General features: G+C 46.3%; 2 protein-coding genes across 14 annotated transcripts in view; one reads left to right on the top strand and one right to left on the bottom strand.

Moving 5' to 3' along the window:
* Positions 1-192: 192 nt before the first annotated feature.
* Positions 193-8862, bottom strand: ETFBKMT (electron transfer flavoprotein subunit beta lysine methyltransferase). 8 transcript variants are annotated; one of them, XM_038155682.1, is made up of 5 exons: positions 7998-8088; positions 6215-6334; positions 4657-5082; positions 1953-2083; positions 193-1225 (listed from the first exon to the last, which is right to left on the bottom strand). In XM_038155682.1, the coding sequence occupies exons 3-5, from the start codon at positions 4953-4955 to the stop codon at positions 861-863; spliced, it is 795 nt and encodes a 264-aa protein (XP_038011610.1). In that variant the 5' UTR covers positions 4956-5082; positions 6215-6334; positions 7998-8088; the 3' UTR covers positions 193-860. The 8 variants fall into 8 exon arrangements, with proteins under 8 accessions (XP_038011610.1, XP_038011608.1, XP_038011611.1 ...); XM_038155680.1 differs by having other exon boundaries at positions 4657-6125; XM_038155683.1 differs by lacking the exons at positions 6215-6334; positions 7998-8088 and adding an exon at positions 8842-8862.
* Positions 8863-21279: 12417 nt separating this feature from the next.
* Positions 21280-23125, top strand: part of DENND5B (DENN domain containing 5B) — a 102253-nt gene continuing 100407 nt past the window's right edge. For 4 of the 6 annotated variants that reach the window (XM_038155669.1, XM_038155672.1, XM_038155671.1 and 1 more), the window contains exon 1: positions 21280-21513. In XM_038155669.1, coding sequence (XP_038011597.1) covers positions 21402-21513 — 112 coding nt within the window. In that variant the 5' untranslated portion in view covers positions 21280-21401. The remainder of the gene's footprint in view (positions 21514-23125) is intronic. The other 2 variants (XM_038155673.1, XM_038155674.1) reach the window with 1 other exon arrangement.

Raw genomic sequence — 23125 nt, forward strand, 5'->3', positions numbered from 1 at the left:
TTATATCAGACTTGCATTCCCTGTTTTTATTTCGTTACCCTCTGTTTGTCAGAGAAGTAAAGATTCTTCATCCCTCAGCAGCTTCCCGAGGTGACAGATTGCCTGGTTTACCCTTGCAAAGGGTAATGTAGGGAATGTAGATCATTTAACCCCACTCTCAAGGGAATGAAGTTACAGTTACCCCATAGCTGGTACTATTTATTCACTTTCCATTTATTAAAGATTTTACACTGGCTGGCAGTCAAGAAGCAGAGTTTAGATTTGGGTGCAACTCCTACATAATCACTCTGTCAGTTTCAAGGAAGAGGAAATTTTAATTACAGAGGGAAAGGAGGAGATTTAAATTAGTTACTTTGACATTCAGAAGAGATACCCAGAAAAAGAGCAAGGCACTTCAAGTTGAGCATATTATGAGCTAAAAATCTACTGGAGAATTTGATGGAGGACAGCAATAATTTTCTATATTTAGAAATTTTCTATAAATTAGCTGCAGAACCTGTGGAAGCAGTGCAGTAGTCCTTCAGCCACAGCCCTCTCCCCACAGCAGTATGCTGGACATCCAAAACGTTTCACAGTAATGTCACCAAGACACAAATACACATGGGAAACATCAAGCATGCAAACTCCTACATGTAAGTTGTCTGTAGATCTGCACTTCAGTGCAGGTCCCTTTGAATACAGTTTGCATGTAGCTTTTACATAAAATTGAGCAAAAGCGTCAGTTAGTATGATTGAAATCAGTCCAGTGAAGGTACAGTAAGCTGCTTTAACAGATAATGTTCCCTGTTTAATTCCCATTTTCATGTTATATACCAGCAAAAAGCCAATCAAGTGAGAAAAAATCCCATAGAAAGGCAGCTTCAAGAATCATCTAAGCTGTTTGAGGGCTGATAACTCCAGACAATACTTGATGTTAGCCCGTAGTTTTCTTGTCTCGTAGACTCAGGCAGTGAATATTCTATAACTTTGTGCAGCTGACTGCGAATGCTGTGGCTTAAAAACTGATGTCTGCCAGGGTCACCAATCAGCACTTCAGTCTGGTGAATCCTGATGCACTTCTGCAGCCAGTGATGCAGACCATCAGCAAGTTGTTCATCATAAAACATATCTCCTAGAACTATGAGGTCCCAGTTGCCAGCCTCTGAATTAATGATGTTCTTAATGGTGATGGGGAAGGGATTCAGGTGGTTCAGTTCACAGTTCAAGATCATTGCCATTCCTGCAACTGAAGAAAAGTCAAAGGAAAATTAAAGTTACATTTTAGGATTCTGCTATTCAGTCCTCTTACATATTTCTGTGATGAAATCTTTCAGTTTCATCTCTTAAATGTTGTTGTTCATCCTGTCTAGGGGGCTTCCACAGTTTTTATTATGAGTCAAAATCTAGCATGAAGTGATGAAATTTTATCCTCCTTACACCATGACACAGGGAAAAAGTTTTCCTAGAATGGATACCACTGGAAACCAATCATGGCATTGAAGTAGAATATAATAACTGCCCTAATCTATGGATATACTTCCTTCCTAACTAATGAGTAATTAAATTATGAATAAACTGTATTCGTAAGTCAGTTATGGAAAGACAAAGCTTGGAGGAAAAAGGCAAAGTCTAGGCCCTGATGTACATAAGAGTACAGGAAAATGATGTGGTCCTACAGAGAAGCCAACTTGCTGCTTGCTGCTTGGAGCTCTCATCCAAACCAGCTGTGCTGGTGTATGGGCAACACTTGACAGAAAGTTTGCTGTTTGTTCTAAGGAGCGATGGAGATATACCTGGGCCAAGAGAGGTGGTACAACCCAGCCTCAGTACTGGCAAAACCCATTCTCTTTTTAACATTCTTAGGATTCTGTTTGGAACTTGAATTTCTCCCAAATGGAGCAAAGAAAAGTCCATGTTAAAGGTGCTTTAAAAATTAGTAAGTATCTTTACACAGAGGTGAAAAAAAGCCTTACTAGGGTCAATATCATTGGCAAGGACTTGGGATGCACCGCTCATCACAGCAGCTATTGCTGTTGCTCCACATCCACTTCCAAGATCCAGAACTGATCGCCCTTTAACCACACGTGGATTATCTAAAATATACCTGAAAAAGAAAAGCTGTTAAAGCAGTGAACAAGATCATGCAAATTTTTCAGGTTTACAGTACACTGCATAAGAGTTTCTTGCCAAACATATAATGAAGTGTGGTACCTTAACACTGTTCCACATGTGCAGCTGCCCCAGAACTCCTCATTTGTCTCAGATGATATAAAAATCAAGAACCATAATTTTTCTCCCTCAGTGTCCTCCCCCACCCATAAACAAAAAGAAATTCAGGCAAGTAAGCAAAATCAGCTTATTCTCTGACAGGTGAGCTTATCAGTTAAGTAGACACAAACTGATAGGTAGACACTTCTACAATGCACATCAGAATGCACGAGAAATGGTGAAATAAGGATTTGTAGAAATTAAAAGCAATCTGACTGAAAAAAACGTGTGTTCACAGTGAATGTGGTGCCTCCCCACCAATCTGAAACACTGCTTATGCAACTGCTTGGAAGAGGAATTTCTCCTCTTTCTTTCCCTGAGCCATGCAGATAGAGATGCAAGTACTTTGAGACTGCTTAGTGTTGTTCCTGAGTAGCAATGAGAAAAAGAATAGAACTGTGGTGAGCAGAAAGAAAGGGTATCTTCATCTAATTGCTGACACCTGCCAAGAGAAATCCTGAAAGACCTTTAGGCTGGAAGTGAAGAACTGACAGAAGGCAAGTAGCAGTTATTGTTAAATACTATGAATCATAATGTAAGTATTGCAGAGGGTTCAAAACTTTAACAACTACCATGAAATTAAATTTTTTTGTTAAGGGGAAAGCCCCTGGTGTCAGGGAGAAGAGCCCTGGATGAAATTAATTACTGCAAACTGCCATAATTTTACTACCAATTTCCATAACTTCTTTTGAAGTAGAAATAAGAAAGGATTCTACATTTGTCTTATCTTCTGACTGGGAGAGAGATGGCTGACTCTTCACAGAGGGCTAGAGGTAAGCACAGCCTTTGCAGGGGGACTCCAGTGTAGATGACTGTCACAGAAATGTTGAGATTGGTGTACACTGGGAATGGATGGATGGAAATGTCTGGGCCTGGAAGCACCAGCAGGAATGGCACCAAGAGGCCTAGTAAGCTTGTCAAGTGCAGGACATTTGTGTCCAGGCTCGGCAGCTCAGATGTTTAACAGCATTCCCCCAAGGCCATCACTCCCCTAAGTACAGCCCCTAGTTTACCACCAGGACCAAGGACAGGCGTGGGATCTCCACAGAGGTGCTGTGTTTCTCCTTTCTAGGAGCCCCACTGGGATTGACCAGGCTTTCCATTAGTAATTTGTGTAGAGCATGATGTGGCCCTAATGCTGCAAACGCCTTGTTTCCAGCTGAGTGGTTACTGAGTTGCTGCTGGTTGTGGTGACTCAGGACAGCTGGATGCTGCTGTATCCCCTGGCACAGTGCACACAGTGTCTCTGCCCTCCTGGGTTAATGAGGAATCTTGGATTAAACCAAGAGTGGCTTGAAACAGGAGACTCCTGATGCTGTGGAAACGCCAGCTGTGATAGGAGGACAGTTACGGAGGCAACCATATGGTTTTGTGCTCCCTTTTTACTCTTCCAAATTATGCAACTGATTTCTGACATTTCTTAATACATCAAACCAGTGCATAAACAGTAAGACAATAAAGTAGTGAAATGCCAGGTAATTATTATTGCTACCCAAATATCTGAGCATATAAATCATATTATAAGAAAATTAAGAGATTAACTAATTATTTTATATACCCATGTTTAGGAGCACTCTAGCTCATCTACATGGCATAATCAACTCATAATTTAACAGTAAGACTCATCTTTTACCTGGTCAAAACTGCCTTCTTATTTATGCTTTCTTGCAGAAAAACAGTAACGCCCCAATTCAGATTCTTCCCTTTCATCTATGTGGGGACTCTCTGACAGCTTGTTCTCTGCTGTAAAAATTAAGATTTTTTTTTTTCTGCTGTTTAAATGAGAGATTTGATTTCACAAAATAAAAGAACTCTAGTTCTTCTGAATCAGGAACACTTAAAGACATTTTGACAGTCAGCAGCCAAAATCAAAATATGCCTTCTGATGCGACTAAAAGCCACAAAATGCCACGACAATAAGGCTGCTGAATCCCAGATGAGGAGAGTTATTCAGGCTAACCAACACTCCAAGTGCATCAGCATTAAACTACTTTTCTCAACAGACCAGAGGCACATCCACACTCCTGTCTGTATCCTACAAAAAACCCATACACGTTATGCAAAAATAGCAATCCTCTTGTTTGGAGTGATCGAATTAAACACCTCACTAGGTTTTGATGGCATCTGCACAGCCTTTCCATATATCCAAATTCAGCCCTGTTGTCAGCACATGCGTGGCCACTGATTATAACAAATTTGTATTTAAAAGACACAAGTTATTTTACACAACAGGTGCTGGAGCTCGCTGCCAGCCAGCAGAGACTGGGACACTCCAGTGTAAGCAGAGGGGAGGATGGATAATGCACCCATAATAGGCAAACACACATCACTAGGAATTGCTACAAACAGAACCAGCTCTGACATCCTGGCACACTGGACTTCTCAGCTGTGGTGAATTTTGCTGCATACCTGGAGAGGGCTTGGCCTCCTGGCCAGTAAATTGCCCAGAATGGGTCCCCATAAGGCCACAGGTCAGGTTTTTCTCTCCAGAACCTGCAGCGGGGGGTGAGGAGGCGCAGCCGGATCTCTGGTGTGAGGTGCCCACTGTTGGTGACCTCGGTGTTCTCCTCCAAAAACGCTCTCACCTCGGGGTCCAGAGACTTGCCTGAGCTCCAGTGGCAGCAGCGCTTCCAGCACAGAGAGGGGCCTCCCCTCCTGCTCCTCCACCCCTTGGCACGGAGGAGCCACATCCAGCCACGGCAGGCCATGCTTCCCCAAGGACACCAGCTTTCCTCAGCAGAGCTCAGAGCACAGCTTATCTGAAGAAAGTGATGAGGCACAAAGCCTGAAACTAACTCACAGGATGTTGTTTTTCATAGTGATGGATGACAATTCCTGAAAGGAGAAAAATGCCATGTAAGTGATGTTTCTTTAGTGACTTCAGGGCTTTGCACCACCAGGGACTTTAAGAAGAGGAGATCCCTGTACTCTTGTGCCTGGCCCCTGCCCAGTCTTAAGTCTGAAAGAAATGGCATTCAAGGAAGAAGCTATCAAGAGACACATTCAGAAGAGTACTCTGAACTTATCCAGTGTGAAATGACCAGTTAGTAGGACAGCTGACAGAGCTAAAAATTGAATGTGCAACCTTCTAACATGTCTCTCCCTCTGCCCTGAAGATACACACACAGCAATCTACTCCCATTTAAGGTTCCTCCACTGAATCTTCAGATTTTGCAGGAAGACTCTGGCATTGCAGGGCCTGTGGACATAGCAGTGGTTATCACTAGGTTGTTTGAAGAGACACCATTAATTACCAGCTTTATAATGGTGATGAATGTTTTTACAAAAGTATTTTTTCAAAGGCAAGCAATTAAAGGAATTCCTCTCTCCCTAAAATTTATCAGTCTGCCAGGTCCAAAATTGACAAAAATAGAAAAAAAACCCAAAACTGATCTTAACCAGAGTAGTCCTAATTAATTACATTTCAGCCTGTATTTTAAAGGATTGGTTAGTCTTATGGTGCAATAGTCTCACGTGGATGCTGTCAGTTGCAGAAGTAAGCAGACCTCCATCCCTGTAGCCCACTCTGAGACACTACATAAACATGCTCCAAGCTGTCTGAAGAGAGAAACTGAATCAAACACATTTAAATTAAGTTTTTAAAAGGTGATACATTCAGACTGGACGGCCTTGTCACACCCCTCAAGGTGTGTAGTACACTTCACTCAAGCAGTGAAGAAGAATGAAAGATTGGTATGTCAGAGTTTAGACTCATTTAAGAATCAAGAGCATGGAGAGTGGAGAGCCACAGTACTGCACTGAGAGGCAAAGGAAGAGCCTCTCAGCACTTTATCACCAAACTTTACTCACCCACCTTCTCTTGCAGACCCTGGGCCTTTCCTATGCTGATCCTGTGAGTACACTCAGCAAGAAGTGGCCTGAAGGGAGAGGAAATGTTTTCCAGCCTCCCTGCTTAGATCTCCTTCACCCATCCATTAGCATTTCCATACCCTTTTTCCTTCCTCACCTTGCTCTCTAATTTCTTTTCAATAACTCAGACTTCCTTGCTTCAGGGCACAGCTTTGAACCTCCCCTGAAACTGACGACCAGAGAAGCATTTCAGGCCTGTGCTTCTACAACAGCAAGACTGCAAGTACAAACAAACAAGAAATTGAGCTCGTTGTTTTGTAATTGTCTTCTCTCTTCTGCAGTGGTTTTCACAAACCAGCAGAATAATGCATGAAGAAAAACAAGTTTCATCCCAGCCCTGACAATTTTTCACAACAAAAGAATCATGGACAACTTCAAGCTGTGCAGGTTGTCCTTAAAACTAGACAAAGGGACAACAGGAAGAGTATGTCAGTGAAACAGTCTTAACACTTTGTAATTAATTAGATCTTTTTTTTTTTCTTTTTTAGTCTATTTTTATTTATTATTTTTTTATTTGTCTGTTTCTTTAGAATAAAATTCGTACATGTTTAACTGTATTTTTCTTGTGTGCTGGCCTCTGCTTTAAGTACTGGCTTTAGTTTCATCACTTACTAAAACTTTAAGCTGTGAACTTCCCGCTTTGCTTTTTAGGCTGATGCTCCCACTAAATCTTTGTTTAAATCATTGGCTAAAGGCTTTATGTTTCTATTACAAATAAATACACACGATCAAACATTTTGCATTTTTCCACACTGGAGAATGCCATTCAGCAGAGTCCATGTAATTAATGAATGCAATTAGCAAATGTCTTCCTTCTTGAAGGCAGATCTCTATAATCCTCATCTGCCTAAGGGAAGCATGATGTTAACTGCAATCAATTGGAGAGATAAATCTTGTCAGCAAATGTTGTATGCTGGCTTTTCTCCACGAATTGTTGCAAATTAGCAGGGCTGAGATCCTGTAGTGTTTATTTTGCATGGCTTGTCACGATGGTTACTGTCCTGAAATTAATCATTGGTACAGAAAAACCTGCCAAGAGCTCAGCATTCAAGATGCCAAACTGAGCTTAAATGCTTAGTGAGGGAGGGCATCAGGATGGACATCCCTGTGTTTGACACTCCTGGCTCATCCGTCTCACAGGGAATAAAACCAGGATGGATAACAGGATGGATATCCCCATATGTGACACTCCTGGCCCATCCATCTTACAGGGAATAAAATGAGGATGGATAACAGGATGGATATCCCTGTGTTTGGCACTCCTGGCCTGTCCATCTTACACGTAATAAAACCAGGATGGATAACAGGATGGATATCCCTCTGTTTGGCACTCCTGGCCTGTCCATCTTACATGTAATAAAACCAGGATGGATAACAGGATGGATATCCCTCTGTTTGGCACTCCTGGCCTGTCCATCTTACAGGGAATAAAACCAGGGTGCATATCCCTGCATTTGACACTACTGGCCTGCTCATCCTACTGTGTAACAGTGGGCAAGTAGAACTTGGACCAGAAGACAAAACCGAGCAAAACACATAAGAAAAACCTCACCTCCTCCCCACCCCCGCCAAAAAACCCCAAAACCCTAAACCCCAATTTTTTTTTTTTTTTTTTTTTTTTTTTTTTTTTTTTTTTTTGGCAGCAAGAGCCTCCAAAGCCCAACCACCCCGCCCCACCTTCCCCTCGGGGATGCCCGCTCCTGTGAGGGAGGCAAACGCCGCCCGCGCCGCGGGCCGAGCGGCCGGGGCCGCCGCGCCTCCCTCGCCGCCCGCCCGGCAAAGCGGCCGCAGGCCTCGGCAGCACGGGCAGCTCCCGGCCGGGGCAAGGGGACAGCCGGGCCCGCTGCCCGGGCCAGCCGGAGAGCCCGGCCCGCACGTACCTGCTGCCGCCGCCGCCGCTGCGCCGGGGCCGGGCCGGGCCGGGCCGCGCTCCCGCCGCCCGCCCGCCCTTAAAGCGGCAGCGCCGGAGCGCCCGGGCCTGCCGGCACCGCCGCCGCTGCAGCTCGGGCCGCTTCTCTTTCCCTCCTGCAGCGCCTGCCCCGCTCCGAGTCCGGAGCCCTGCTCGGTGCAGTGGGCTAGCTCCGCTCCTAATGCGTTCGAAAGGCTTTTCTGAAAGGCGTGCGTCAGTGTGAAGTAGCCCCGTGTTTAAAAATGTTGATAAAAACCCGCGCGGGAAGAGGAGCGATAACACACGTCCCAGCTGAGCGGCAGGGAAAATGAGGGGTTTTTTCCCCCCTTCGCACATCAGATCAAGGGCGCTGTCAGTGCGGTGTGGCCCATGGAAAGCTCTCCAGCCTCTCGGAGACGGCAGCAGCCACCGCAGGCAGCGGCCGCCCAGAGAGCGCCCGGCGCCGGCTCTGCCCCTCGGCAGCGCGACCTCTGCCCGCTCCTCCGCTGCTCCCGTCCCGCCTGGCCATCCGTCCCGTTCCTATTTCTGCTGCTCCAAAGATCCCTTCGCTTCTCTCCCCAGACCCTCTCCGGTGGGGACAGGAGAGAGGGGGCTTCCCGTGTTGTTGCTGTCCCTCAGGAGGGCACAGCTCGGTGGCAGGTAAGACACACCTACACCTACAAACGCTGGTGGTTCTTCCGAGGCCGCGAAGTGGCCACATTTTCACGTGACAGTGACTGGGACTCATTGGTGTGGGACAAGGAACCAAACCCACCTGCATCCCCTCCAATTCCCCAGTTTCTAAGGACCACAGAGATCTCCCCAAACAGGCTCACCTCTCCCTGAGACCCCTGTAACTCTCCAGCAGCTCCCACCTAGTCTCTCTCTCCCATCTGCTGGGATTTAGCCAATACAAGCAGCTTCTAAAGGTTCTAAAGGTTGTTCCCAGTGGGACAAAGTGTACCAAATTTCTCGCGCTGCGTTTTTGAAAGGCTCTTGTGCATTTCCCGAGGTGATGATTCTGCAGCACTTGGGGTGCCAGGGGTTTAAACCTGAGCCCAAGCCAGGGTCTGCCCAAATCTCTGAGGTTACGAGGCCATCTAGTGATCTGTGAGCTTGTTACAATTAAAGTGTACTCTCCAGGGTCGGAAAGCTGCTTGTAAACCAGGATCTCCTCTTTAAATGCGGGTGATCTACAGTCTCCCGAGGGAAGGTGACCCCTGAGTGCTGGGCTGTCGAGTGACCAGGACAGAAGCTGATGTCCTCCTGCCACACGAAGGAGCCTGGAATCCACAGACATGTTCAACTACAGGGATACTTGCATGCTTTTTACTCTTCTGAAGCAGGACCCACACTCAGTCTTTCTAGAAATTGTATAAACCTGAACCTTTGTGGTTTATTTGGTGTAGACCAAAGAAATTATTTATTTAATGTGGACATTATTTATTGGGGCCCCTAGAGCAACTGTGAAGTTTGAAAGGTCTTTCAGCAATTCTTGCTGGTCCTCTCCTAGAAGGTAGATATTGAAAACACTCATAGCACCCAAAATTGTGAATAAAACATGCAATATCTCGTGAAATAAAAATTGTGAATAAAACATGGGCTTTTGTGCCCCCTAGAGAATCACCACCATGCTAGGAATAAAGAACTCAGTATTGTTATCAACATCAGCTCAGGATGCCGGGTAAGATTTGGTGCCAGGATGCTCACAGGTGATGATACAACTCTACCTTGAACATTTTATTATATGCCTGACGTGGTTTTCAGGGAAGCTTTTACACTTAGATCACCCACCTCTTCGATTGACATTTTAACAAGGATCTTCTCAGATCTAGTTTTTCTGAACTTCTGATATATGATTTTACTTAGTAGCTATGTGAACCTCAGTGAAGTCACTGCTGTCTAATACAGACCAACATCACACTTGAAAAGGCAGTTAAAAAGGAGAGAATCATAAAACCACAGAGTGGCTTGTGTTGGAAGGGGCCTTAAAGATCATCTAGTTCCAGCCTCTCAAAGAGGTTGTCTGGCAACTCCCAGCTGAGAGATTTCTTAGGTGAAAAAGGAGGGGTGAAGTCTTTGCTTCCCAATAACACTGGCAGTGATGTTAGAACCAGAAATTTTTCTCATTTAACTATGAGTAATTAGTTGTGATTGTACAGATTCCCAGCATGACATAAGAAAGCCCCAATACCAGTGATAGCTGCTGTGCCTCTTGTGAGAGTGTAGGTGAACCCCTTAACCTTTCAGGACAAGCTTTGTGCTGATTATTTCAGCAAAGTATCAAAGCCTGCCATCCTTGAGAAAACAAGTTTAATTTCCAAAGGCTTTTTGCTTTAGATAGTGACATCTTAAGAATTTCAGCTACAATTTCTGGTGTCCTGTGCAAAGTACCAGAAGTCTGCTGGAATTTGCTCTGAGGACAAGGGCGTCTTTGATCACCACATAATATCGATTCGGTGTATCATGGAGGAGTGCAACACTTGCAAAATGCAGTTGTAGAGCAGCACACAAGGGACTCCCGGGTGTCCGAGGGAATTAGGGGATTACTGGCTGATGCTACAACTGCCCAAGTGTCTGGGGAAATCTTGTTTGAGACAATTAATACCAAAGAAATGGAGCTGCCCAAGGACAGAGAGGAAGGCAAGGCAGAGAGGAGTTACCTTCATGCTAGCAAGCCCAAAACTCATGAGTCTTCACAGATACAAAGGTTAAACTCGAAGGAAAGCAGGCCAGTGGTTCAGCAGCCAAGTGACCTCCCTAGGTCACTCTTCCAGCTGGTACAGGTGACAAGGCCAGCTGCTCCAGTTTGCTGTGGTGAAAAGACCTCAGTGGAAATTCACCAGGGGGAAAATGGATGGATTCAGGATGCTGTTGATTTGCAAAAAGCATTCCAGCAGCTCAATATGAACAGTCAAGATTTGCACATCAGGCTCAATTTGTAGTTGCCCAGAGGCTGTGGCAGCAAGTCATTATCAGAATGTAGCTGGTGCAAGTAGCTAAGGTAAAATTGAAGCTGAGAGCTCTAGCTAGGTAAGGGAGAGGCAATTCAATTATTCTGTCATGCCTTTAGCTACAATCCAATTTTAGAATAACAGTACATCTTTTGCAGTTGAAGAATAGGCATCTTAACATAACAACAATCACATATTACCTGTGATGTGAATTGAAAGCACTACATGTGCTTTTCATAGGATTACCTTTCCCCACTGCCATGACAGTTGCATTAGGTTAGGAGCAGGAAGGAGCAGCAGCTAGCAGAGGTGAAGGCATCAAGTGCCTTCTAGCATGGAGGCAAGAAGGGGAATTTGTAAGGTGCAGCTATTTTTCAGAGTGGAGGTGGGATGAAGTGAGGAGAAACTGTATTAATCTGACCCTTGTGCTGCTCTAGATTCAGGTTTTCTGACACAGAAAATCTCTGTGAGAGCCTTGTTGCTAAGAGTGAGAAGTTGAAAACAATTATTTCTGAGCTCGTTCTTGATTTTGTCTTTTGTTCATGTCTGTGGTTGAAGTATTCTTGGCCTTTGCTGGCTGGATTTATTCGTGTGCAGTCAGACATGAGAGTACATTTTTAGCATGAATGAAGATTGGAAAGATGCACAGAGTCAGGTGGCTTGTGCTTCTCTTTGGTCCATTTTTGGATACTTGTTTTTCTCTTAAAACTAGAGGGTTCATATTTTCAAGCCCTGTTTTTTGAAGTCTCCTTGAGCTAGTGGGACTTTTGTTCTCATATATCTCATTCAGTAATGACCCTTGGGCTCCTGAGTTTTAGGTTGTAACAGTATTTTTTGATAATCAGCTGAGCAATGGTTGTGCCTGGCCTCAGAGCCTTTGTTTGGGGGTTATGTAATCTTTTTAGGCTTTTGTGTGTGTGTGTGTGTGTGTGTGTGTGTGTGTGTGTGGCTCCTGCAAAGACCTGAAAGATGATGGAAGCTGAGTGAATATGGGCAGCCAGGGAAAAAGGCTGCTTAGGCACCATGGAGTGTCTCTGTCTGGTCTCCAGACAACAAGTAGCTAAATTTTCCTGAATAATACTAAATCATTCTTCATGACCTCATCCCTCCTGACTTCCTGGGACAGTAAAACCCATCCCATCTGTCTTTTCTGTGGCTTCGTCCCACATTCTCTCACGTGTGATATATCAGGGTGATATGCAAATCTCATTATTTCAGTTATATATTAGTCCTTAGCTTTTCCCAGACAGGCAAAAACAGTGTCAAAGACCAGAGCTGAGCCATCACTCAGTCTGAAGCATTAGATCATGACCACCAGCTGGGGCCCTAATGCAAGTGATGCTTCCCAGGCTCGGCTCTCTGTGTTGCCAGGCAGGCTGGATTCACTACTGTGTTTAAACCTCTAATTGGTCTCTGACAAATTCTTCTACTGACTAATTTCTTCTCTTTTCTCCAGGCAGAGTAGTTGGTCCATCTTGCTCCAGAAACAAATCCTGAAACCATAGTACATTTGGTCATTTAATTTTAAGGATCATGCTAACAGCAGTTGGTGCCAAGGGGCAAGGTAAGCATATAAAATTTTAAAGGAGCTGCATCAGTTCACAGCAGCTGGTTTGCTTTCACAATTCAACTTTTCTAGTTTTCCACTGGTGTTCAGGTCCTGGCAGCAGCAGAACTTTTCCTTTCACCTTCCACATGTTAGAAATTTGGACCCAGGGACAGAGGAAACAGTGGACATCTGAGACAGACAAGACAGACAGGTGATGCTTACTCTCTAGAGTGCCTAGAGGAAGCTCTTTGCCAAGGATCTGACACAATATGCTTCCTCTTTTGCTGTTGTTTGCTATTGTGTCTTGGGAGGATGTCAGGGCCCTCAAGCAACGTCGTTGTGAGTCAGGGTCATGCTATGTCAGGACCTGTGCTATTCATTATTTTGCATTAATATCCAGAGGACACGGAAATCAAGGGATACTACTGCAAGGAAAGGAATGGACACAAAATTCCCCCACAACACCAGCCAGCTCCCTCACGTGATGAACAGGGTGAAACTGAAGTTGGATGTGACCAAGGACAGAAGAGCGGCTGTTTACGCACATGGAGGCATGGAAAGGTCATAAGGAGCTGAAAAAACTTAGTCTTTGAAACTCCTCTAAATTTTCATTGATATCCTACAAAGCGTTAGCTCCACTGGCTTTCTCACCCATACTTATGCAGCATATCCTCTAAAATGGGGTGTTTGGCATACCTCTCCTTTAGGATTCAGACAACTCTGTCACTTTTGTATCAATAGATTTCAAACACACTTGTGAATAGACAAGTAGTTGGGCTCGAGGATGCCAAAGGTCTTTTCCAACCTAAACTATTCTATGGGCTTGGTTTGCAAAAGCCCTCAAGCTGACATTAGCCCATATATAATGTCTTTGTCTAACTCAAGCTTCTGCAAGTTCAGTGTGTTGGCAGTAGACTGCAATTTGTTTCCCTGCAGCAGAGGACATGGTGCAGTGACACCCAAATGGCTTGTTGGGAGCTGCTTGCTTCCAGCTGGACCTCTTACCTGCAAGGTTGGGTAGATTGCAGGGGAGCTGCTTGGACACCTCCTTGTCACAGCTCCCAGGGCTCTGAAGAGAAGGGAACCTGAGAACACCCAGCCTGGTGCTGTGTAATCTCACATCTTGGGTTTTATCAGCTGAGGTGTCAAGCTCCAATGCAAGCAGCTGCATCGAGTGGCAGCAGCAGTGTCACCATGACCCTAAAGCTCTGTCACTGTGACAGCAGTGTCACTGTGACCCTCTTCAGCTGTGGCACCATGAACTGGTGCTGGGGGAGCCAGGACAGTAGCACCTGCAGGTGAACTAGTCCTCAATATGAATAAATGGCCCAAGAATAATGAAGCATACAGGCTCTGTTATCTTCCAGACAAGAAGGTAAGCACTTCCACCACTGAAATCAGCACATCTCAGTTGCTGTGCTGAGTGTCAGGGCCTTGAAGGCACTAATGGGTCTTACCGGCCTTGACTTTCCCCACACCCTGCCCACAGCCCAGGAAGCTATTTCAGCACCTCTGAGGCTGTCAGTCCTTGCCCAAGCAATGTCACTGCAGGGCTGGTCTCTAGCTCCCCACAGTCCTGCCCAGTCCAGTCATGGACCCCCAGCAAGCCATTCCCCTCCCCTTGGCCATCCCAAGGTTGTGTTTCCAGTCTGGCTCCCTTCAATGTCACCCATGGGCTGACATCAGAGTTGGAGCTGCCAGACACTCTGACAGTGCCTGGCACCAAAAGTCATCTCTTGCCTTCATCCCTGCTCGATAGTGTTGAGCACCAGGAAGCCAGTGGCTCTGATTTAGCTGGGAAAATACTTTTTACTGGATTTTCCCAGTAACAGCTGAATTTTAGCCTGGAGGGAGGTACTGAACTAACTCATTGCCACATTAGGCAATGTCAAATGCTTCCACCCCCAAAGGATGTGCTTGATGGGAACTGCTGGAATTGCTCAGCATGGATCTGGGCTTAAAAAAGTTGTGACTATTGCTTTGCAAGGAAGTCACTAAGAAATATCTTCAAGGAGAAGCAAACTGCTTTGATCTCTGTCCTTCTGGTTGAGCTCCTCTGTGTGAGCTCAGAGCTGATTTCCAGTAAAGCAGGAGCACAGTCAGCCAGCACAGAAAAGGTGCAGTGTGACTGCTCTCAGTAGTAACTCTCCTGAGCAGCAAATACTGCAAGGACATGTGCTGTTCTTGGGCATGGGCAATAAGTGGCAAGAGAGATATGGCTGAACCTGTGGAGGTAAATGTTTAGATTTTTGCTAAAAGCACTGGTAGGGGAATTGAAACAGACCCTTGAATAGTATGAACTGCTTCTAGATTCAGAGCAACACCACTGCAACGATGTGAACACAGAGGACAGAGCAAAGGCAGTCCTTGCTAAATGACATAACAATTCACAATGCATATTCATTGTAGGAAATACTTTTCATCCATCCTTGATTGCATGTTGTATATTGGCTATGGATTCGATGGCTTTGGATTTCTTTAGCGTGCCCTTGGGCTTTCGAGTGTGCTAGGATGCATTGTAATGTAGATGCAGGGTGTCTGGCACTTCTTACTGAATGAGGCTTCAAAGGGAAGTTTGAATCAGACTCTAATTACATTTGTAATAATGCCAAAGGCATTTTGACAAAGGGATTACCTGCTGTTCATGGACAGATTTTGTCCAGAGCTCTTGAAAGCCGTGGGGTTGGTTCATGCTTCCACTGCTATTGGCAGACATGGTATTACCTGATTTTTGGTAACTGTGATAAAAGCGGGCAATATTTGTGACTAGGCTTTGAACACAACGGTGTTACTCAGGTAGATGTGACAGCTTGAATGTATCTTCTCTGGAAGCTTTCCCAGTGCCAGAGATCATCTAACTGGGAGCACAGACCACTGACACAGCTGTGCCTGAGCCCCTGCCACTGCAGACAATATTGCTGTGGGCATGTGGTCCAAGCAGCTTGCCAGGATCCCCTCATGCCTTTCTCCTTGCCACAGTATGTGCCTTTGAAGCTCTAGTGCTTTAAAAAGAAGCACACAGCCTTTCCCTCATGCTTTATGCTCTATTATGTTGCAAGACTCTTCTACCTCCTCAGGTCTTTCAACAGACAGTTTGTAAAGGACTGGGGTCCTGGAGCACTGAAAACAGAGGAATTGGAGTTGAGAGGCAGGGAAACAAACACCTTCAGCAGAGAGCAGAAATTAGTTTGAAATGAAGAACAGAGGTTTGCTGTCCTCACTGAATGCCTGCCTCATCTCAGGCCTGGTGTGAAAGGCATCTGTCAGCAGACGGTGTTGGGACGCGTGGCTGGAGGGACTTGGGGCTGCTGCCCTGCAGAGGTGCATCTGCCTCCCGGTGCAACGCCATCCGGCCAGCCGGGGGAACAATGGAGCTTTGTGCCTGGCAGATGTTCGGGCAGTGTTTGCTTTCTTTTCCAGAGGGCAGTTGAAGCACAGTGACCTGATTTGCACAAGGGCTTCTGCAAGTCAGGTTACAAGCAATTTGGCCAAAGTCAAGCAGCGAGTGAGTGGTGCTGTCAGAGATAGATGGAAATCTCTGTGTTCCTGCTTTAGCTTGATGGTCCCAGCACAACACCTCCATCAGTGCATGACATGCTAGTGATTTATCCAAGCAGTACTTTGCTCATTAGGTTTTATCTCAGTAGCAGTGGGAACAGTCTGTGTGTCTTCTGCATCCAAAGAGCAGGAAGTGTACCTTACTCAGAGCAAAATCAGGTCTTTGACCGAAGGATCTTGGCAGTGAACTATACAAAAGGTAATGGTTACATATGATCTTTCACCTGACTTCATGGGGTGAGGAGGACTGGAGTAAGCCCTCACCTGCTTGGCAGGAGAAGGTGCATCTCACAAGCTCAGTATAGAATTACAGGCAGAAGTGGAGGAAAATGGCAGGAAACATCAGATTTTTGCCATACTGTGCCTCTGAACCTGGGGAAAGGAAAGAGCTGGGTGGTCAAGGACACAAACCTCCAGAAACCAGGCTTGGTTACCGCAGGACTTGCCTAGGAGTGGTTTCTGAGGCGGTGTGTGAAGTCTGACCTCTGTGTGCCCTGTCTGCTTGGGGGGTTGCTGTCACTTCCCCCCTCCAAAACTAAACCCTTGAGGAGGCCGATTCAGGGTGGGGGGAGGTTTGGAAGGCCAGAGAAGCCGGCCCTGAAGCAGAGCTGCCTCCTCAGCAGAGGGATGAGCTGCATGCTGAGAAGCCTGGCTGGCAGTATGATGATGATGTGAATGAAAACGGACAACACAGTTCCATCTGTGTTGTTCCACTGCGTTTTGGGATCTGCTTGCTGATGGTGAACTGGATGCACTCTGGAGAGGTAGACAAGGCTACAGATTTGTTTGTGAAGGAAGCAGTGGGAGCACAGAGACAGTCCCAGGAAGGAGGGGGGAAGAAGGTGCAATAAACTATTGCATAATTTCAGTTGCCTCATGAAACCTCTCCCTTAAGGATCCTCTCAGAAAGCAGATAACAGTGGAATGCATCTATATGTGTTCGCAATGCAAGGCCATGCGTGTGACGAATGTACTTAAAATTAATAAAATGCAATGGGCTACAATAGGGAATTAGAGATCTAAAACCTTCAAATTTTAAATCACTGGAGTTTCAGAGGTCCTATGACAGAGATTGTGGAAAGTAATCAAGTTTTACTTTATCTGTAAGTCTGCTGGATGAATAATAATTACACAATGTGGCAGAGGAAAACCCTGTGCTTTTATTTAAGTTTAATCTTTATAGATATAAAGCAGGCAGTTATAGAAGGTGAGCTACTTGCTTTAATGGTATTATAATTTGATAAGATATTAGAATATGTGCCCGCAGTATGTGCTTTCTAAGCAACGATGGATTGGGCTGGAGGAAGTGTTCTTTGCTTTATGCCTTATGGTTTATTTGGATTTAGACCCTAAGGCAGCCAACATTTCTCCCATGCTCCAAGCAGTCTTCCTGCATAAGCTCAGAGAATGAAAACTGCATTCTTTATGAACCTCTTTACAAAATCTTCTGCTGTTGTTTTTTTTTTCCCAACTTCTGCTATAGATTCTTCTGCACTTTGTGCCAGAATGACTTGGATTTAAGTCCTACAGTCCATCCTTAACCCATCCTTATCCCATGACTATTCACATCCAGTTCCTCGTGAAGGAGTTGACAACACTGCTCCACTGAAAGTCAGCCAAGGGTTGGAATGTCCTGAGCATTATGAACGTTCGTATTGCATCTTAGTGGTTTTCCTTCCTTCCATCCTACAGGATCTCATGACCCCAGAGATACTAGAGCAAAACAGGAGAGGCTTTCAACAGAAAATCAATGTGGCTTGGCAGCTTGTGAAAGATCTTAGAGAGGGAACTGTGGAGCTGTGTGGAGGAGTGAGCAATCCATCACAGCAGCATAATTTCCAATTCATGGAAGAATGATGAAGAAAATAGAAAGTGAAGCAACAGTGTCACAGCAAGGGGAAGGGACGTAACCTTTAAATAGCAGGTTTTTCCACCTCTCTGAAGCATTGGGCATTGGTTTCTTGCAGAAGTAGGACAAAGAGCTTGATGGTCTGATCTTTTATGGCAGATCCTAAGGGCAGGGGAAGCTGACACGCTTGTTAGCATTTGACCCAGTTTAAACTAACAGGTTCTGAGGAACAAAGACTCACTGAGAGGTTACGGAGAGGGAAACCTGAACCAAATTGACATTGAGAGAAATATTCATGGCAACTAGAGATACAAGTACCTAAGGAAGAAGAATAAATCTGCCAAGCCAAAAACCTTCCCTTGCTTTGTTGTACCGGTGGCAATCCAGCTGGTCAAAGAACAAAGCTGCTGCCATGGGAGAACAGACCAAAGTGAAAGGTCACAGGCAGATCTGGTCTATGCCAGTAAGTTTTTTGTGCCTGTCCTAGTCTGAAATTCTCAGTCCTACCTTATCCCTGTTCCTTGGAGCAGCACACAAGAAGTTCTGACACTGCTTTGTGCTCTGCTGTGCCAGGGAAAAACCTCATCTGCCTGGGGTTATTGCTAATATGATTTGATTAGAGGAAACCCATCCTATTAAAATCCCTTGTGGAACTTTAACACTTTTTGTTGGTGAAAGGAAAAAATACTCATAATCCCAGCCAGTTATCTCTGATCATCCTAGATGTGTCTCATGGCACAATCCTATCAGGCACTGCTGCTTCCCAGGCTGTACATATGTTTTCTCATGGCATTTGCCAGATTAGTTAGTACGTGCAGCACTTTGTGATGCTTTTAGGCCTCATCTCTGTTTTTCTCTCACTCTTGCAAGAAGCTCCACAGGACCTTTGTGGACCTGCTGTGACTTCTGTAAAATTTAGGCACTTGATGCTGCAAGTAGAGCAGAAGTATTGAAAGCAGGGCAGCCTTTTTAAGGAGGCACTGGTGATCAGCACAGGGTGGTTTTGGATGGTGAAAAGACAACCAAAATGCCTAGGTTCTGCTAAAATGTAATAAATGTTACAGATTCCTTGGGATGAGAGCCAGGATGGAGGCAGGAAAAAACCCATGAGAGAGAAGAAGAGATACCCAAAGGCAGCATGCAGTATCTGCTAGATCAACTTGGAGGGAAATATTAGAACAACTTAGATGGAGGGGTTTAGGTGAGAAAATCCTGAGGCCATAACATGGCTTACCAGAGCCCAGGCAAGCTGGGTCTGCTGGCACTGCTTAGCAAAAGATCTGAGTGGCCTCATTAGGATGACTTTTGTGCCCAGAAGATCAGTTCTCTTAGGAGAACAAATCAGCGCCATCACAAAAAAGTGTCTGTGGCAGCTGGACATATAGAAGTGGGAGCTCAACCTCACAGCTAACCCAGGAAGAATGAGTTTATTAATTTTACACCTCCAATCCCATGTGTTATGCTTTTTCCTCTTGTTTAATGCTATATGCACTACTGATTTTATTGAGATTGAGGTGTCTGTGTGCTGAACTTTATTCAAGAAAAAATGCCCTGTACAGAAGACAGCTAAACCAAAGCAATCAAGAACCAGCTAGCAGCTGTTTTTTACTTGAGGTAAAAAGGTCAGAACCATTGTGTTAATTTTTGGGTTATTTTTAGAAGCAGTCTTAACTCATGCATCCTTTAGAGAGGCTGATGAAGCCTGTGTCTTGGACTTCCTGGAGACATCCATGCCATTGGGCCTCAAAAAACAAACATACATACAATATAAGCACTTGGTTTTGAATGAGAGTCAGAGACTGACTTGTCAAGCTCTTACCATCTGACCTAAAGCTGAATAAGCAAATACATACAAGTTAATAAACAAACCAAACTAAATAAAACAACCTAGCTCTGGTGCAAAGTCGAGAAATTTACTGGTCTCACGGCAAATTTCTCTGCAGCTCCAGAAAGGTTCAGGTTGTTACTGAGTGCTGCAACTACAAGCATTGGGGATTGTGTGGGAGGATTTGTCTTATTTTTAATTGTTTAATTTTTTTTTCTATTGGAGATTTGGGTTATTGAGAAGGGGAAAAAATTAGTTTAGCTCCTGTCTGCTTTCACTAGAACACTAGAGGAAGATAAGAAATAAAAGGGCATAAAATTTGTTAATTTGATGGGATAAAGAGAGAGAGATGCTGACCTAGGTGGCTTCCAGGTCAGACAGTTACACCATGTACCTCCATAAAATGACACAAGGTGGATGATTTATCAGTTTCCTTGTAGGCATTTTCTTATCAAAGGCATTTGTTGAACAAGGACAAATGTAAACCATAAAAAGAAAATATGTGATTCACGCTGCTAAGAGGTAAAATAAAAGGGTCATAGGAGTCCACAGCAATAAAATGATGTGACTGTAATTATTACAGGTGGCATGGACCAAGACTAATAAACAAATGAAACACAAAAGGATAAAAGTGAAAACACTGAATGATATGATATCCGGAATACTGGATAATACTCGAACACTGGAAAATACTGAGATTATATCCTTATGATATCCAGATGTCAAAATTATCGACATATGGGGGAAATCTTATCACTTTGGAGAAGAAAAAGTGAGAGCTTCGAAAGAATCATCTCTGCCCCTTTAAAAGTAGGTGCCGCTGGCGGACAGAGCTGCCAGTATCTTGGCATCGGGTGATCCTGAAGAGAAGGATTCTAGCAGCGGGGGTAAAATAATGCTGACTTATTTCTGGACTCGGCAGAATGGCTAGTAAATCTTAAGTAAACTAGGAACGAAGCAACATTTTAGATTTTTGCTTTCAAATGGAGTGCGAGTAGCCAAGGAACAGCTCTCCCGTAACGTGGTACGGGTGCCATCCATCGCAGCGCGGGGATGGAGACCGCACAAAAGCCATCCGCCGCGGGTGGTGGCTGTTACTTCCACATTGGGGTGGGGAGGAGAAGAAGCCGTTTCCCCCGGCAGGATTCCCGCAGGAAGCGCTCAGCGCAGCCCGGGCGCCGGGCGGGGCTCGGCCCGTTCCGGCAGCGGGGCTCCGGGAGCTGCCTCCTAGGGCGGGGGGGAAGAGACGTTCCCGATAGGAAGTGGCACCGTCTCCTGCTTTATTTAAATAAAGCCAGCCTCTCCTGCTCACACGCGGGGGAGCTTTAGGCTTTATCGCGGATACAGCGGGCGACAAAGGCTCCCGCGGCTCTCCCGACACGCCGGGAATGCCCGCCCGAGGCGCGGGGCGGGGGCGGCCGCGCAGGGTTTAAATGCCCCGCGGGGGCGGTCCGGCAGCGCGGCGTGTCCCGCCCGTCCCCGCCCCGCTCAGCTGACAGCGGGGCCGCCCGCCGCTGCCGCCGCTGCCGCCGCTCGGTGCCCGCCTGCGCGGCCCCGCCGGGGATGGGGGGCGGCGCGCCGTGACCGGCCCGCGGGCGCGCCCGAGCCGCGCTGCTGCCGCACGGAGCCGCCGCCGGGAGCCGCCGGGAGCCGCCGGCGGGATGAGCGGGAGCGGCAACCCCGGGCCCGGCGCGGCGCCCTGCCGCTTCGCCCACTACTTCGTGCTGTGCGGCATCGACGCGGAGAGCGGGCTGGAGCCCGACGAGCTGGCAGGTGAGCGGCGCCGCCGGAGGCCTCGCCCGCGCCCGCACCGCTGCGGCTCGGCGGGCGATCGGGATGCGCTGCCTCAAAATGTCTGCTCCCCCCGAGGAGGAGAGGAGGAAGGGTCGCCGCGCTGGTGGGAGCCGCAGGGAGGGAGCGACTTTGAAGGATAAAGCATCCTGCGGAGGGGCTGGTGGAGCGTCCCCCCGAGGGCAGCTCCCGCCGGGATGCGCCGTCCCCCGCAGGCCGGGCTGCGCTGACCCCGCTGGCCCGGTCCCTGGCGGTGGCGGGGACAGGCAGCCCCCGGCGGGTGGGCGCAGCGGCCTGGCCGCGGCCAGCGGGGTGCCACTGGCAGGAGAAGGGAACCCAGGGTTACAGAATTGCAGGGAGCCGAATGACCGAGCTTTCTGCCGGGGCAGATGCGTTTTCTTCATTCTCTGCACTGGAAAGGAGGGGGGAGGGATCTGGGAAGAACTGAGTGTATTAATGGAATCACATCTTTCTTATGTTTATTCGCACCTTATGTCTGTTCAGGAATAGTCTTCCCGCATTCTTCTTTCCCCCTCTATCCTAAAAACGTTACAGAAAAAAAGGAACAAAACTATTGCTGTAGGCTCAAACACGTTTTCTAAAATGTTTATTTTTGGTGGGTTCATGACTGGATATGAGCTGATTACACTGGCATAAGGCAGCAGTTCTTCCTCTATGTCACTTGTGTTTATGCAAAAGAAACTAAGTCAGGTTTTTACATATAAAATTTGATCAACTTCAGGCTTAATAACAGGGCTTAATTGCATGGAAGCTAAGTGTTTCCTCGTGGAATTACGAGTTTGGAAGTGTTAAAGTGCCAATGTTTGCCCACTGCCGTGCGTTCACACTGTAGGCAAAGGAGCTGTGCATGGCTAGAGTTGAAGGCAGCTGTGAGCCCCTCTGCCTGACAGTGGGATCCTGAGGCTGGGATCCTAATGAGGTCTCTGCAGCTATTGCATCATGAAGTACCTTGCCTTCTTGTTGTGTAAGAGAAAGACACGATGATCTATATCACTGGTCAATGTGCACTGGTTGAAGTTCATGTTTTTGTCACCAGTGAAAGGGGTGGATGCATGTGTGTTTCCAAGGAACAGCTTTCCAAGGAGCCTTATCTCAAGGCAGGGTAACTAAGTCTCTACCCTTGGCGGTGAGCACACACTACTGTATGGGGGTAGCCCTGGGGTCTCCAAGTTGAAGCATTAGCTAAACGTACTTTCATCTCTTTGTTTTTTCACATGTACTTGTGACCACAGCTGTGTGTTTTCAGTTTTGCTGCTTTTAGTAGAAAAACTCCTGACTCCCAGGAGCCACCTCCCAGCTGACAGCATGCAGGGTTTGATTTGCATGGTATGACCTATTGGGGTTTCAGCAACCTAAACTTTGAGTCATCTATCTGAAAAGAAACTATTTTTAAAGCGGTGTTGGCTGGTAGGCTGTGCCTTCCGTGGTATACCCAGACTTTCCAAGTTGTCCTTTGCTGATTTTTGCACCATTTCCATGGGAGGTACATGGCTGTGTTCTTGGGGAGCACTGCTCAAGGACAGCCTGAGTGTGGTGGGTTTGTGCAAATGTGCACACACAAAAAGTGCCCTCG

The sequence above is a fragment of the Motacilla alba genome, chromosome 1A, assembly GCF_015832195.1.
Source record: "Motacilla alba alba isolate MOTALB_02 chromosome 1A, Motacilla_alba_V1.0_pri, whole genome shotgun sequence".
In the NCBI taxonomy this organism is placed as follows: domain Eukaryota; kingdom Metazoa; phylum Chordata; class Aves; order Passeriformes; family Motacillidae; genus Motacilla; species Motacilla alba.

Bases quoted from the DNA above. Each gene is read 5' to 3' on its own strand.
- ETFBKMT (XM_038155683.1), bottom strand. From the start codon at position 4,955: ATGGCCTGCCGTGGCTGGATGTGGCTCCTCCGTGCCAAGGGGTGGAGG. The intron at 2,084-4,656 runs GTATGCAGCAAA...TTTCTTTTTCAG, and splicing joins GGAGGCCAAGCCCTCTCCAG to GTATATTTTAGATAATCCAC. The intron at 1,226-1,952 runs GTAAGGCTTTTT...ACTTTTCTTCAG, and splicing joins TGCCAATGATATTGACCCTA to TTGCAGGAATGGCAATGATC.